Genomic DNA, 16,660 nt, shown 5'->3' on the forward strand with positions numbered 1-16,660 from the left:
CTAATCTGAACCTACACTCTTTCAGTTTGAAGCCATCACCCCTTGTCCTATCACTACATGCCTGTGGACAAAGCTCTCTCTCCAGCTCTCTCCTAGCCCCCTTCAGGTACTGGAAGAGCACAGTAAGGTCACTCTGGAGCTTCTTTTCTTCAGAGAGAGGATAACCCTTAAACATATTTCTGTAACGTATTCTGATTTAAAATTGAGACATAACAAAAAGAGATGTCTCAGCATTCCAGTGCTATTTTTCATTCCTTCTCCTCCCCTTGCTTATTAAAGCATAGTGAAAGAGAAACCACAATTTTTTCACTCCTTCCATGATAATTTGGCAATACTTTATCCCAACACTTGCCAGAGCACAGGGAAAATGATATAATGTTCAAACAGAAAAAGAATTTCTCATTTCAGTACCCTTTGGTTCACATAAGACAATCCCAAAAACTGCCACTTCAGGAACACAAGAAACTTAATCTTCTAGTTTGGGACTTGTCAAATGCTGCAGCAAAACAAAATTGGTTAATCCTCCAATGGAAAAAAAATATTCTTCTATGCTCAGTGCTCTGTGAAGCATTTTTAATACCTCATAATGTGTTTAGAAATGAAAGTCAACCTTTTTCTTCTTTCTACCGACAGACAGATGGTGCTATAACACCTGAAGGGCCCCATCCAAATTTAAATTTGAGAGAGCCATGCCTGTCCACAACAAAATGTGTAAAGCCTTCTTTTTCTGTTAGGGTACATTTAACTTCCTTTGTGTTGCCCCATCACGTTTTTGCAACGTTATGGACACTTTTTGGTTACACTCCTACACAGCACCTACAACTCACACTACCCATTATTTCCTCATGTTCTGTGAAGAACCATTGCTGCTGAGCCACTCTACTAGAGAGAATAACCACTGAAAGCACTTTTAAATCTTTTGTTCTAATAAATAAGGACACTACCATCAAGCATGCTGAAAAACACTTCATATAAAAGGATGCTGTAAGGGTCACAGAAAGATTTTTTTGATGCACAGGTTCAGTAATAAAGCACCTTTTATTAAGGACATTGGAAAACCATGAAGAATATGGACGCGGCCAAGGATTAAAACTTCCTTTCCCACAGTAACTGTTACATATAGAACTAACAATCATCTATGGAAACTACAAAGACACCAAACACCTTTTCATAACTCTTTCAAGGGCTCTCAAAGATTCCCTCTGGCTTACGGGTATTCTGCCACAATTGATTTCAGTTACTTCCTCTGACTCAAATAACATATTCCAACATTTCATGTTGGAACACCAAAGGGGAAAAGATGCAGAACACAGAAGATGATCCATCAGGGGCAGCGCTGAATTTTGTTTTCTGCCAAAGAAATAAAAAAGCAAATAGCTACATCCAAGTCACTGGAACGTTTGCCTAGCCTTGCATCTTCCCTCTGTCAAGGCTGCACGAGGATTAAGATTCGTTTCTGAGCATGAGCCACGAAGTAAAACATTCTGTTTATTACCCCAGCCTATAAATTGACACCGAATAGGAATCAAAACTGTGAGGAAGTCCAAGTCTTCCGCATGAAAAAACATAACCGAGCACAAAAGGGTAACAAATTTTACAGCAGCTGGAAATGCTAGATTTAATTATTGAAGAGAAATCATGCAGAGAAGTTAGCTGCCTAGCATGATTTATAACAAATGCAAAGGGAAAGTCATGTGAAATTCTCAGTTAATCAACAGAAACAGCCAATGACAAGAATGCCAGCACTTCATATTTCTACAGATGACGAGAATCTGAAACAAGACCAAAAATTCAAGTGAATGACACCACACAATTTATTTTTTTTTAAAGATATTTTGAGGAGGCAGATTAGTTTGTAAATTACAGTAGCAGTTACATTTCACTGAAAAAATTACCAAAGGATCTGTTTTCCTCAGAATGAAGAATCCTTGTCCACCCATTACACAAAGTTTCCTGAACATTGTGTTGCATTCACCAGTGCTCCTCTACCCACACCACGATGTGTAACATCATGAATAGTTTTGTACTGTACATTTTCTCCCATTCTCCTGTTTTTTCATGTGAATCTTCCAGATTAAAAAAAAAAAAAAAAAAAAAAAAAAAAAAAAAAAAAAAAAAAAAAAAAAAAAAAAAAAAAAAAAAAAAAAAAAAAAAAAAAAAAAAAAAAAAAAACACAAACCAAAACGTTGCTGGAACATTCATCAAAAAATACTTTACACAAGCACTGAGATACAGCATCACAGATTTTTGACAAAATTCAGTGGTGCTATTCAATAGCAAACTAAACCTCCACTAGGAAGACAAAACACTGATGCTTAAATAGTCCAGGTCTAAAACCCTTGCAGGTTTACTTATTTAGAATTCTATAAATATGTATATTCACCCACAAATGCACGAAGAGATTTATATAAGAAAGGAGGCATATCCAAGGCAATGGGCACTCCTGTCATAAATTATAAAATAAAGTCAATTAGAGTACAAAATTCCCTCCCCCTCCTCACACCAAATCCAATTATTCCCATAGGCCTGGGTCTGCAGCAGTCTGCACACATAATGTAAGACACAGTGCGAATCACCCCATCTTTCAAGGTCATTTCTAGAAAACAATCCAGGTGGTAGCATGAAACCAGTTGTTGGAATTGAGGCATAAAGAGGTTCCTCTTCAGGATTTCCAGGTCTACCAAACACTCGGGGTGAGATTTTGAAAAACGCCTAAGAGACATGAGCACATAAATCCCAGGAGCAATGGGTAAAATTTAAGGCTATAAGGGTTATAAGTTATACTAGGAATGCTCACATTTCCACATTCACTGTAAAAACGGGTGTTTCACTGCCACTTCGCTAGAGAAACTAGAGGAATATTGCTTCATCAGGCCTCTTTGAGGCTCAATCACACTGTAAAATGGGTAAGTATGTCTCAGGTCTCCTTGTGAGTTCCCCATATGTCTACTTTCATAGATATAGCTACTTACAGAGATAGCAGTGAAAACACAGGTGAAGAAATGGTTAGGGAAAAAAAAATAAAATAAAAAGGCTAACCTTTATATTCTGCCACAGAAAAATCTCTCACAACCAATCCTTCACCTCCGAAACAATTTTTTTGGGGTTTTGGCGTTTTCACAATACCAGCTTAGAAGAAAGACAGTATAACTGGTTTGCTCACCATTTGTTACATTACTTATATTTATGTCCTGTTGTGAAAAGGAGAGGTCTGGCACCAAAGTGAAAGACTCATTTTGTCTTTCTCCAGGCTGCTGAGTTAAAGGGTAGAGCCCTATGGACAGGGTGGAAAATTGCATGAGCTTCCCACGAAGGAAGCAGAGCAGGGTCCCACCACGTGGAGACACAGCAAAGCCCAATAAGACCTTATGCAGCAAAGTCTGCACGTGCTGCACTTGCTGTTGTTTCTTTGTCTCCTCCTGGCTATGAAAGAACTGATAGGTGGACATTTCTCAATCCATTTCTGGAAGGAAAATATCTGTCCTGTACTTGCAATGAATTAAGAACCAAAAAGGAGTGGTTTCTTTCCCTCTGGACCCTGCGCATTCTAAAATGCCACCTGACAAATAATTTCCTTTGTCCTCCTACAATGACAGTTGGTGTGGTGGTTTTCCCATTTATAACCAAATACTATACAACAATACCTAACTACAGAACCTGGGTAAGAAGCTTGTCCAAATTTCCCTTTGCTTCCTCCTGCCTCTATGTGGCTGAAATAACAGACTTCACTTTAAAACGAGGACAAGGTAATTTGCCTTTTGCTTTAAAACTGCCCTCTTACCATGGTGAAAGTGTGTCCAAAATCTGACACATGTACTGCAAGGCTCATCTTTGTCATGACTTTTAGAAATGGAGATTTAAAGCCAGGTAGCAATAAACTTACTACAGATCTTTAAAAACAAAATTTGAAGTCGGAGTGTTGCTGACCCAGTGTTATCGTATGTGATATGAAACATCAGATATTTAAGTCCGAATAAAAACACAAAATGGGTAATAGTCCTTTCCTCATTCTCATCTGCCTCTGGTCTTTATCCCTTACTCAGCTGGATTCATCTCTGTTCTTCCATAATTCAGGTGGCAAAGTTTTCTTCTGATCTGAAACCACAAATGCTTGTCCCAACCATTAAAAAAGAACAAATAAACAAACAAAAAAACCCAGCTTTGCAACTAGAAATTGCTGGAATCACAAAATGTTTTTAAATGTGATCAAATCCACAATTGCATACATCATTCTTTAGGGCTACAGGTTATAGGATCACTCTATTTTCCAAGAAATTGTTTAATCTTTTTGTTGTACACAGAATCTGCTCACTTTCTTCAGCTATCACATTTAAGATATGATTGGTGCAAAATATTTGCATCACATGTTAAAACTGGAAGAACTCACAGGACAAAAATCACAACACAATTAAAGACATATCTCTGTATGATGAGAAAGAATTTCTGAAAGCACAGCCTATCTGCTTCCTTTCACAACTACTCCTTTCCAGACATATGCCATGGTAGACAGGATTTTTCATTCAATGGACTGGTCATGCAGAGTCTCTTTCATGACTAGGAGAATACTATCTTCATTCCAACTCATTTCCCAAGAAGAGATGGGAAATGAAGCAGTAAAGCCAGGAAAAGCGTGTATGCAGGTGACCAAACCACACCAGTAAGGCTAGACAAAACAATCTGTAGTTTAGGGCTTTTCATCCGCTACTCCGCTTCCTTCCAGCTCCTCAAGACAGAGAAATAAACCAGATCAAAGGTTCTATCAACTGCTTCAAAGACCTTCTGCTCTTATTTGCGAGTCCCATCTTTCACATTCCTGTGTGTCCTGACTTGAGTGCTAAGACAAAACAGGGGCATCAACAGTGACACCCTTTCACACAATGGGAACACACCTACCAACTGCAAACACAGCATGTCAGCAGCCCAACACAGCACAGATCCATCCCCATCAAGTGGTGGAATGGCTCTGGTCCTGTCAAGTGGTAGATGAATCTCTGGGCATGACAGAAGAATTCCAACTTTTCTATAGCCTGGAGCACCACTTTAAAAGGCTGTGAGAAACACCATGGCTAAAAAGTACCACTGGCTGAAACAAGTCCAGCATGCTTGACAGGGTGTGTGAAATGCAGACTACGCCATGGATGGATAGAACAGGGTACACCAGGTTTCCTGATTGTTAATGTGGTACCTGCAGATTCTGATGGATATGACTAATCATTCCCCCCTCCACAAAGAAACACAACACTGACTGAAGTCTGCCAGACATCAGTAACCCTAACTTCATGAGACAGCAGGTTTGCTGTTCAAGCATTTGGTAGAATCCAAGCTGTACATCCTCAGCTTTTACACCTGCGGAAGCCATGCTGGATCAAGATTTTTCCAACACAGTAACAAAGCTAAACTGGATAAACAGACCGCTGCTATTTTATTATACTAGTTTCTGATAAAGTTCCACCTGATGAGTTAAATTTCTTGAGCCATCATACCGAGACAGCACAGATTCAAACCAGCATCAACTGAAAGTAAGAGCCAACTCTCACCCTAGAAAGTTGCCACAGCAAAACTCAGAGCTATATTAAAAATGTAAGTTGATGCTCAGCTTAAATTTCTTCCAGACATCATAAAAGGTGTCTTGAAACTGAAACGGGGCTAACAGTGAAGTTGTCATTGAACAACTGGATTCACTGATAGCCTGTATTTAAATGACAGAATCCTCTACTTCTCACATGTTTTCACCATGCCCACACCCCCCCTTTTGCGAATACTTTGCATGTGAAGAAAAAAAGTGGGCTATTCATATAATCAATAATGCCATGTCATGCATGGAGCTTCTGCATAAATCCAGAGCAAAAGATGTCAAGCATGTCCCACTCCAGTGACTATTGGGCAACGAAGTAAAAAGATGCACTTTTCATCTCCACAGGACTGTCGCCAAACCCTTGATGTAATAAATGAAACATGCCTGCTATTTCACCATTGCAAAATGGTACTGTAGATATCTCACAACATCTCTGTTTGCAGGAGGGGGTAACTAGCTCTAGATGAAGTGCAGATATGTTATTAAACAACGCACAGCTTGAATCCTGGGGCCAACACAGATGACCTTTAGAACATAAGCACTGTCTAAGACAAATATGCTTTCATCTTTGGGGAGTATTTTTTCAAGTAGAGATTTAAGAGAGAAACAGTTTAGAAATACGTTAAGCACAAATGTGCCTTCAATCTCTTAATGCTTCATTTTGAAAACAAAACCACAAGTAGTATCACATGTCAGAAGAAAGACTAAGTACTCTTTAAGCAGAATATTAGTGAATTTAGTGAGATTTGGTTTTATTTTCATTTAGCCCAATAATTAAAGCACAGAGAAAGGATAAATAATGTAACTGAGATCCAAAATTGGAGGTATGACCAAAGTGATTCAGAAAAAAGGCTTGTATTTTTATTACAAATAATACAAGTTTATTACAAAAAAAAAGGTCATTACTTCACTTTAGAATCCCTTAAGTGGGATGAAAATACAAAAACATAGCAAAACCACGCAGAGGCATGTAAAACATAAGGAGAATGGTTTTAGAGAGGGATTAAGTCAAATAGCAAATGATACAAAAAGAAAAAGAAGTAATTTCTCATTTTGCACTTCACAGGCTGTTACCATCTATCTTCAGTAAAGTCAGGGTTTTTTCAGCTCTATCTTGACTGTGATGCTAAGCAGCTTTAACACACACAGTGATATTTGCTAAATGGAACAGAACAGCAATGGTATGATAAAAGTATTTCCCCTACAAACTAGAGTGTGCAGAATTTAACAAGTTCTGAGCTGCTCTGCTCAGCCTGTTTTTCCATCAAAGTTGGCGGCAAACTTACCAAAGCAAAGCACTTCTCAGAATGGGACCTCCTGTGCCTGAACAGCCCATATCACACACACTGCAATGCTCAAACCCAGTGGGCCTGTTATGTTTTTGTGGGTTTTTTTAAAAAGAATTTCGTTTCTTACCTCAAATTCAGCATGGCGGTTGATATCCTCTGCTCTCTGTCGGCTCAAGATAAATTCTGCTTCATTAGCCACTCTTACCAAATGGTCCTTCATGGTTTGACTCAGCAGCCTGAGGACAGAGAATATTTAAGAACTGCCCTGAGAGAATGAAGTGCAAAAATCAAAATCTTTAAAACAGGATATAGACAAATATTTTGATCTCTCCTAACTGACTTTACTGTGTTAAGAAAATGGTATAAATAACGTGAATAAGGTTGAGGGGTAATACTCTGGCAACTAGTAAAGCTGTATTTCGATAGTAAACCAAAGTAAGTATTAAACAAAACGTAAACACTCTAGAAAGCCATTTGTTTTACCTGAAATAGAGATATGTAAGAAAATCTTTCACATACACACACACCACAATATAAAGAAGAGTAAGCAGCTTATGCATTTAAACATCCACAGTTAAAGCTCTAATATAACTGATGTAAAGTTAAATATAAAATTGTGAATTGCAATGCCATATAGCTTTTTCTCCAAATGTAAAATTGAAATTTTATGCTAATTATACATTTAAGTAATATTTTTAGGATTATAAAACATTCTCAATCTCACAAATGAAATGCTAAGATACACATTGTTCCAGGTTATGTACAGAAAAAAGCTGTAATTCAATCTGAGATTTCTGAGGCCTTCCTAAACCCTGAGTTTATGAATGGCATCAGAGCAGACAGATTGAATTACAACCCAATTATTCTGTGAATTCATGTATTACTAAAAACATTTCCTTTTTAATTAGTTACACTGGGATTCATAGTTAAAACTGTCTATACAGGAGCAACACTGTTTTTAGGAGGTGCACATTTCCATAGGATCACTCAAAAGATGTAGCAGATAAATCCATTACATGTTCTACTAATTAGTTCTCACATACATCTCTTACTAAAACTTTTTGTCTTAAGGTTTTCAATTACATAAAAAGAATAGCAGAACATAAGATCATCTGTTTGCCTTGCACACACGAGGTAAAGTACATTTCAACAAGTTCAGAGTCTAATGAGAGCCCGTCTTTATAAGATTTATTATGCAGGATGCCTTCTAATGCAGACAATGTTAGTTCTATTCCCAATAACTAATTTATCTGAAACAAGGCTCTACCTGTCTCTGACTGTATATTTGAAAGTATGATCATCAATGCTCAGCTCTCTCTTTTCCAATGCCATTCAGAATTCCACACTTGCAGCAGACTTGCAGGTCACAACCTACTCCCATGAGAAGAAATCCAGAGGCAGAACAACACATTTGTTCACTGTCTCTCTCATTACAAGGCTTGGAAAACTGCAGCACAACAGCCTCGTGAGGCTATGAGCTCATGAACCAGCCAAACTGGTGGATTACTGTCTCCCCATGGATGAACTTTTGAAAAAAGAAATATGCAATAACTCACTATTTGGAGCACAACTTCACCTTCTGTTCGGGGAGGCTTGTACAAGAGAAGTCTCTATTTTAAAACCGTATCATAATTATTTTATTTTTTTCTATTTTAATAACTTTTTAGAATGGAAATAGCTGTTGATCAACAAAGATGCAATTCTGCCAATTTATCTGCGTGCATGAGTGACAAACTTTACTTTCATAGACTTGCAGAACCAGCATTGCTGCAATAATGTAAATTCAATATCATAACTTCTCATGACATAAAAAACTTGGGAAAATAAACTAGGTAAGAAGGCACTGTTCATACACTGATAAAAAGAAACCCCAAACCTCTGTCTCTACTATTTACAATGATGTTCAGTTAAAATAGAGGTGTACTAAAAAAACAGCAACAAGAAATTCTGCATGACCAATTTCATAGTCTGAGCAGATTCCAGGCACTTGACTCTTTCTCCAGGATCCCCGGTAGCACAATTAGATCTCACACAGCAGCTTTTAAATAAACATGTACTTATTAAAGTAAGAACCAACTAAAAAATGCATGGGGACCATAAATACTCCTGTATTACCATTTACATGTAACACAGTTGGACAATATTCCATTTTTTTCACTGAGTTTGTCAATACCAACATCTTCTGCTAACCTGATCAGACTTTGAAAAATACTAGTCATCCTCTAAAGGGTGTCTACTTTTAATCTAACAATCATTATCCTCTGTAAGTCCCACTTTTTTTTCCCCATCTGCTCAAGAAGCACCCTATATAATAATTGTTTTAACACTTTACTGCATGGATTTTCCTTTTTATCTACTAAATGTAACCAGTGTTGGCCCAGCACCTTAGTGACTGTATAATGGCACTAGCTGTGCATTTGCAGAGATGATGGACATGCTCCAAAGCACAGAACTACATTCCCTCACACAGGAACAGCGTTCTCAAAACAGACTAGGAGCGTATCTGGTGAAAACAAAGAGCTTCTAAGTATCAGAAAGAGCTTTGCCTCTTATGGATCAGTTGTCACTTCTTTCATTCCCACCTCTCCCTGCTAATCCCTGCTAATGCTTTCCTCATTTTCTCTATGATATTCCATACAAAAATAGGTCAGCTAGATAAAACTGAGACATGATTTTGCAGATAAATCCTAGCTGAACTTTTCCTTCTGGCAACCAAGAATTCTTACAGCTTACAACTAAGGAATTGTTGGAGCTTAGCATAAATAACTACTTCAGAGAAAGGTAAATGATTCATATTACTATACTATTACTTCTGTCCTCATCAGTTCCCAAATGCAGGAATGAAAGGTTGTCATGAGACAATGATAAAAATTATTTACTCACATAATTGAAGTCTATATGAAATATCATCCTGGTTTATACCATACGCCATTATTTACTGTGTTCATTATTTACTTTCAAGAACTTTAAATTTTAATCTTCTTTTTTCAGTCACCTTGTCCAAACACTGCATATGCTTAGATTAACTTTCTTACAACAAACAATTCAAGTTGTATCATCACCTAGGGCAGTTTGGATTTTATTTATGAAAACAGTATCCACATACACTGCATACCACTCAGATTTCTATTTCGAAATCACCCCTAAGTGTGGGACTTTGCAAACTAAATATGTATCTATATATAAATGTAATGATGGCACAATATAAGAGAGGAGTCTATAGCCATCATTAAAAATCAAAGGCCAATATTGAGCTCACAGCACCTGAATAAATGAACACATATATATATGTCTAAAATGAAGTTTTAATCACCTGCTAAACACTAATTTTGGGAACCTTGGCAGCTGCTACTTTCATGGAAAAGGCAAACAAAATGTTGAACAGAAAGTTCTCTGCTTTCAATAGAAACAACTGTTCGTAGCCAAGCAGACCAATGCTGAAGCAACAACTCCAAACTACATACAACACATTTTGTACATATGGGAGAGGCTATAAACTGTATTACCTAGATCAGGTGATTTTCAGTGACAAATGCTTTCTTCTTAAGAAAAAGTTTAGAAACATCTGATTTTCCTAAGACAATAAGTGCACTTCATGTTTTAAAGGATCATAATGGTCCTTTCTGGTTCCTGCTCTGGCCTCCTGCACAGATCATTAATGTCTTCCTCAAAATAGTTTAATTTCCTCCATCAAGTCTGTACTTTCTGTTTGAGCTACAGCATACCTTTCACTTTTTCTGCACTTTAAATAAAAAAAATTTTTTTTTTTACAGCATACCTTTACTTTTTTTTTTTTTTTTTTTTTAAAGGTTTGAAGATCATAGAATCATGGAATGATTTGGGTTGGAACAAACCTTATTAAAAGATCACCCAATTCCAACTCCCTGGTGTGGGCAAGGACAATTTCCACTGGATCAGGTTGCTCAGACCCCCATCCAACCTGGGCTTGGACATTTCTACGGATGGGGCATCCACAACTTTTCTGGGCAACTCACTCCAGAAAAAAGATACTTTACAGCATATTCTCCCATAAAGAAGTTCTATAATAAGGTAATTTGTGTCAATTAAAATAACAAAACAGATAAACCAAAAATCCTCAATCATAAATATTTCTTGTCCTCTTTTATACTGACGTTTTTCCCCGCAACTCAATCACATTAGTTTTTCTTCTGTCAAATAAAAATTCTACCTAAAACATCTTCAAATACCTTTTTTCTACAGCAAAAGGACATCTTTTCCTTTCACTGAGTAAACAGGCAGATTAATTGAATTTCTTCTCTCTTTCAAAGTATGCACACCCAAGCTGAAACAAAACCTCGAAGTCTAATAATTTCCTTCTTCCTTTATAATCTCTCCATAGAGACCCATGGACCATCCTTCCCTTATAAAACTATCTCACATATCTGCGCTTTTTTCAGTTATTAAACACGAAAATACTGCTGAAAGTGGCGATTTACACTCCACTTTCCCTGACAGATTCCCTTCTTGTTTGTTTTTATTAATGACACTATTGAGTTAGGATGGTTTTTTCTTAACATGAAAAGACTGTGGATGGACATGTTTTGTAGAAATTAGACATGAAATAGCCACGATTTTAAAGACTCTGGATAACAAGTCTACTCGTCTGCTTTCAGTGCACACCAGATTCCACGTCTCAGACAGACTTTTATTCCTTTGTCTAAGCACTTTCTTTGCAGACTAAAATATTTAAAAACATGTGATTAACTTTGAAAAGATGAGCCTAGTAAAAACAAGCAAGGGAACGAATTCCATGCTGGAAATTAAATATATACTTGCATACTTTGCTGGGTCAGGAATGAAGTGCTAAACCACTGAGAAAAGGAGTCCCAGACAAATACATGAGACAGACTGATTTTCATTGTTATGCTGGAAGAGAAAACCATGAGATTCAGAGGTAGAACTCTTTCTCTGATTTCTAGCTCCTGAATGATGATCAAGTAAAAAGTCAAGCTTCTCCTTACATCAGGTAAAAAGGAGGAGGTACAAGAGGGGAAAAATGGAACAGAAAAACACATGCAAGCAAAAGCAAGCGAGAGGTTGAGAAATTCTGGGTTAGCATTACTGATGTCCAACAATTATCAATTTTAGTCAAAGTATGAAAAAAGTTTTACAGTAGGTGACATTTACAACCACTATTTAGGCATGAATCTATCATGAAGTACTACAGGGAGAGATTGTGTATGTTCCAAACACTGCCATAGCAAACCCTGAGACAGGCAGGAGAGGTAAGATTTCCTACTTGCACTCCTCATAAACACACCACATAAGAAATCCTCTAACTTCAAAAGGAGATATGTTCTGCATGGATACACACTTTATGGGATCTTTTATGGGATCTGACTGTTCAATGTGCAAAGTGTTGGAAGTACCGATGCAAGGAAGTTTTAAAATTGCTTTGTGGAACACAGATACTTTACAGATTTGCTATTCAGTGCTCAAAAATACTAAGCTAAGTCCATAAGGTCCTAAAGACTGAAGTTTGAACACATTTATCCCCTTAAAATAGAAGAGAGGAGGGGGGAAAAGCAAAGTCTTAGGACATGCCAGAGCCTACTGAAAACTGTAGTGTTCACATTCCGAGAGACACTGCAGAGGATGATTTCTGAAAATGTACCATCAGATAGCAATAGTACAATACATGTGTACACACAGGAACGCAGCATAAATACCATCTTGCTACTCTTGCATTTGTTTATTTTTTTTAAAGCAGATGTTACCAAAAACTTTTTGCATTAAAAAAAAAATTCTAGAATTCCCAGGGACTCAAAAGTGTTTTATGAATTTCCTTTTTCATAGACCCAGCAAATTAATTATGTATTCTCACAAGCAAAACCTACCTTTGTCACACACAACCCTCCAAAGTTACTATTTCCAAGAATAAAAGTTTACATTAAATTTTAATTAAGACATAGTTCTCCCCAAAAAGCTTCTATTTACTCATTAAATTGCAGCAGAGAACCAGTTACTCAAAACGATGCAATTTAAATCCAAGCACAGATAATCAACACTCGGTGAAATAAAGAAACTGTTTTAAAAGTTGTTGTGCATGTCACAGTATACTTAGTAAACACACACAGAAAAATCATGTAGTGTCAATAACCCCACCTCAAGTCAAGTTATCCACCTTGGAAACTTATCAAGGCTACGATCTCTAATTTTCACCACATTTCAAATGTTTTTTTGAAGTCTAGCCTAATAGTCTTCCCTAGTTCAAACTCACACATAAACAAAGCCTCTCCTGCTAATAACATAAAAACTCAGAAATCACCAAAACTCTCTCTTACAAAACTCACCACTTTAACAGAATGGGTTGTTAAAAACAAATAGGAATTGTGGAAAACGCTTTTTTTTTTTTATCTTACAAATCAAGACCATGGTGCAGGTTCTGTGTTATCAGAATCTCAGGACAAGGAGGCTGCAGCAAGAGGGGGGAGCAGACTGGTTTGGACGTGACTGCATTTACCTTTTTTTTTTTTCCTGAGCCTTTTCTGGTCAATTATGCACCAAGTCTGTCAGTTATCATCCATTTTTTCATTAGTAGCTGTATTTTTCCAACTATTTTCCATCACAGGAGTTGCTCCTATGGCAACACACACTCTAACACTCATTCCTTGAGAGTGACCACAGTGCTGCAAGTGAAAGACAATCAAGTGGGGCAGTCGACATCTGTCCCCTATTTTCTCTTCGGAAGGAGTCCAAGTAATTGGCCAACTAGTTTGATTGCCAAGAATTTCAATATTAAAAATATTTGCATATATGATCAGTCAAAAGCAATACATACAATTTAAGACAAGGAACAGCAGGTGACATATGTTGAAATTTTCTTAGTACAGTTTTTAAAAAGAAAAGCTATAGAAATATAGATGATTACAGCATTCCAGATTTTATACTGCTAGATGTTATGTATCGAGAGAAAAATACCAGTTACATTTGGAGAGGTTTGGGACCTTTTTTTGCTTGGCTGGTGGAATTTTTTACTTGCTAAAGATGTTAAACTTGCATGCTGTCTGCCTTCCTTCTTCTCTCAAAAAATGTTGAATTAATTGGATAATGACAACAATTATTTTTAATAGAAGGCTACGGTTTCTCAAAAAATAATAATTTTAAATCCAACAGAGCACAAAAATCCTTGCAAGTATCCTTTTGGGAAAAACCAAATGAAAAAAAACTAACCAACCAACCCACCCCATTTTCAACTACACCAAAAGACACATTAGAAACTCTCCTGATATGGAGGGGAAAACTCTGATCAGATTTAATTCCTCATCAGACAACAGAGAATGTAGCAATAAGAAAAAGCTACAGAATGACACATTTCATTAGTTTTGCCTCTCCAGGATACACATGTGAATTCCAGGATACACTTGTGAGTTTTGGGTTGCTTGGTTTGGATAAGGATTTGAAAAAGCAAAGAAGAAGAAATTAAACATAGATTGTGCTGGTTTAATGAGGTTATCTTTCCACCAAACATTATGTGATATTTTTTCAAAGCAACTGTTGTGTGAATATTCATTTACAAGTGGATAAACATGTATGTATAGAACACTAGTCTGCAATTCTTTGGATGGTCAAGAAAACTATGCTTGAGAAAATTAAAATTAAGCATCTTCAAGAGTCTATTGAACTGCAAATTGGAAAGAATAATTGCTGCAGCATGCTTAGGAGACTGATCCCTCAACCCCTGCCATGCCAAACCCATTATCACCCCAAAGGGGATAATAACTGTCATGCCTAGTCTCCAGCTCGAGTACGTTTGTTAGTGCCCTGACTGATACAGAAAACAAGGTCCAGCATAAGAGATGCTTCACACTAAAGTGTGCTAATGAATCAAAGCGACAGGAGAGAGTTTTAACCTTCACAGAGCAAAGGAGTTGTTTGCTAACTAGTCAAGTAGAGAAAATAAGAGTCTAACAAAAGAGACATTTGTACCTGCAAGGAAATAAAACGAAGCTGTTTGTTTGGGTTTTTTTTAAGTTCATAAGTAATAGCTTGACCATCTTGTGCATAAGGAGGAGACATAATTAATTCCAGGGTGAAAAGAAGGAATCAATCTGGACACCTCTGAAGTCTCCTGGCCATGACAGTGAACTAGATCACACCTAAGGGATGGTTCTGGTGAACAAATTCCCTCATCAGTAAGCTCTCAGGTTCAGGTTCCAAAACAGACTCTCCCTAAAGGGAGGACCTGAAGGTGAAAGGCAAGCACAAAGAATGAAATCTAGACTGACAGAAGTTCAGCAGGCTAAGGAAAACATTTTGCAACCTATCCTTCTGCTGCACAGATGGTTCAGTACGTGGAGAAGCCGTGGGTACAGGCACCTTTTTAACAAGGTTTCAAAGAGCATTAACAGTGTTCCCAGACATTACAATAATAGCGAACAATACTTACTCTTTTTTATTAAAAACAGATTAATGTTCAGTGTAGCAATGTACTGACACTGATGTTTCTTTTTCAGCACAGAAAGAAGTTATTCTCCCATACCTGCTCCTCTACCTTTTCACTTATATTCTGTAGCTTCCTGGTTTCCTATGCGGGTTTTTTCCTTTTAACTAAGCTTGTAAACTGTCCTTCAGGACTTCAGTTGTGTGTTTCAGTTTACAGTTCTGTATTTCCATAGAAAAAACCTCCTGTTTAGAGAGGTTTTTTTCAGTTCAAGATTCAAAATTTCACTGGGCACAAACCAATCAATTCTGCTATAAACGTGAAGTGGATGTGATACACCTGGAAAGCCTGCGAGCAGCTGTGTGTGTAACACATCAGTTACTTGTGAACACGACAAAATTCAGACAACCACATTCTGAACGCAGCACACACACTGGAGACCTTCTGAGTCCCAGGGAAAAACTTTCTGCACATATTTCTGCCCAGGGAATCCCAGCCAAAACACGGCAAGCCTAAACATAAAACTTTCAACCGCTGTGAGAGAGAGAGGTACATTCATACGTTTCACATAAAAAAAACAAAAAAAAATATATATTTGAAAGCAAGTATAGGAAGAGATTTATATCTCCTCTTCCAGACGTCTTCAAGAAAGATTTCTTCAGTCATCTTATTTGCCTGATAAACAAAACCAATAGAACACATCCCACACTGGAATATCCTCTGGCATTGCTAATCCAAAAAACTAGTAATAAGTATCAGGAACAAATCCGTGGTTTACAAAGGTTATAGGATGAGCAAGATTTTCTCCACCAAGGCAGCAGACAACAGAAATTCTGTGATTCCACAAATTCTAGACAGTTCTTCCAGTCCTTAGTTTTATTTTATTTATTCCAGTTCTCATTCCATGGTACAATACAGACATCTTTCCTTACTTGCTGAACCAGTTCCATCCTTTGTACAACCTTCTCTTCTTTTCTTGTGTGCTTAATGACTTAAAATTCAGCTTTTATTATACAACTATGTAGCTAAAGTCTGAATGGGTATCTATTTTCTCAAGTTTTAATTAAAAGACTTCAGCTTCTGGAGTTTTTAAGATTATAATGTTATGGCAAAAATACAGAAAAAATAGCAAATAAAATAAAATCCAAGGCCGGAAGTGTTTTAGTCTTAGTTTACGCCCATGGAAAATAAAACTGCATAAAGAGAAGAAATACAGAATACAGTTCCTGCCATATGAGGGATAATAGTTTCATTCTAGTAAATGCTAAAAAGCCACAAAACACTGCAATGACCGATTCAGCAATAACATTAAAGGCTCCTATAAACGGCAATGGAGGAAAATGGAGACAGATAAGAGGAGCTATTTTTAAGAAATTAATCCCCTCTTCTCTT

At 37.1% G+C, this 16,660-nt stretch overlaps 1 protein-coding gene across 1 annotated transcript in view; it reads right to left on the reverse strand.

Annotated features, from left to right (window-relative positions):
• Positions 1–16,660, reverse strand: part of LOC114057739 (lipopolysaccharide-responsive and beige-like anchor protein) — a gene marked incomplete at its 3' end in the record, with an annotated part of 305,157 nt that overhangs the window by 155,353 nt on the left and 133,144 nt on the right. Inside the window, exon 36 of the mRNA XM_027884383.1 lies at positions 6,992–7,100. Within this exon, the coding sequence (XP_027740184.1) occupies positions 6,992–7,100 (109 nt within the window). The remainder of the gene's footprint in view (positions 1–6,991; positions 7,101–16,660) is intronic.

This window comes from Empidonax traillii, unplaced genomic scaffold, assembly GCF_003031625.1.
Source record: "Empidonax traillii isolate 1590-97213 ecotype Southwest subspecies unplaced genomic scaffold, ASM303162v1 scaffold144:size1428860, whole genome shotgun sequence".
NCBI classification, from domain to species: domain Eukaryota; kingdom Metazoa; phylum Chordata; class Aves; order Passeriformes; family Tyrannidae; genus Empidonax; species Empidonax traillii.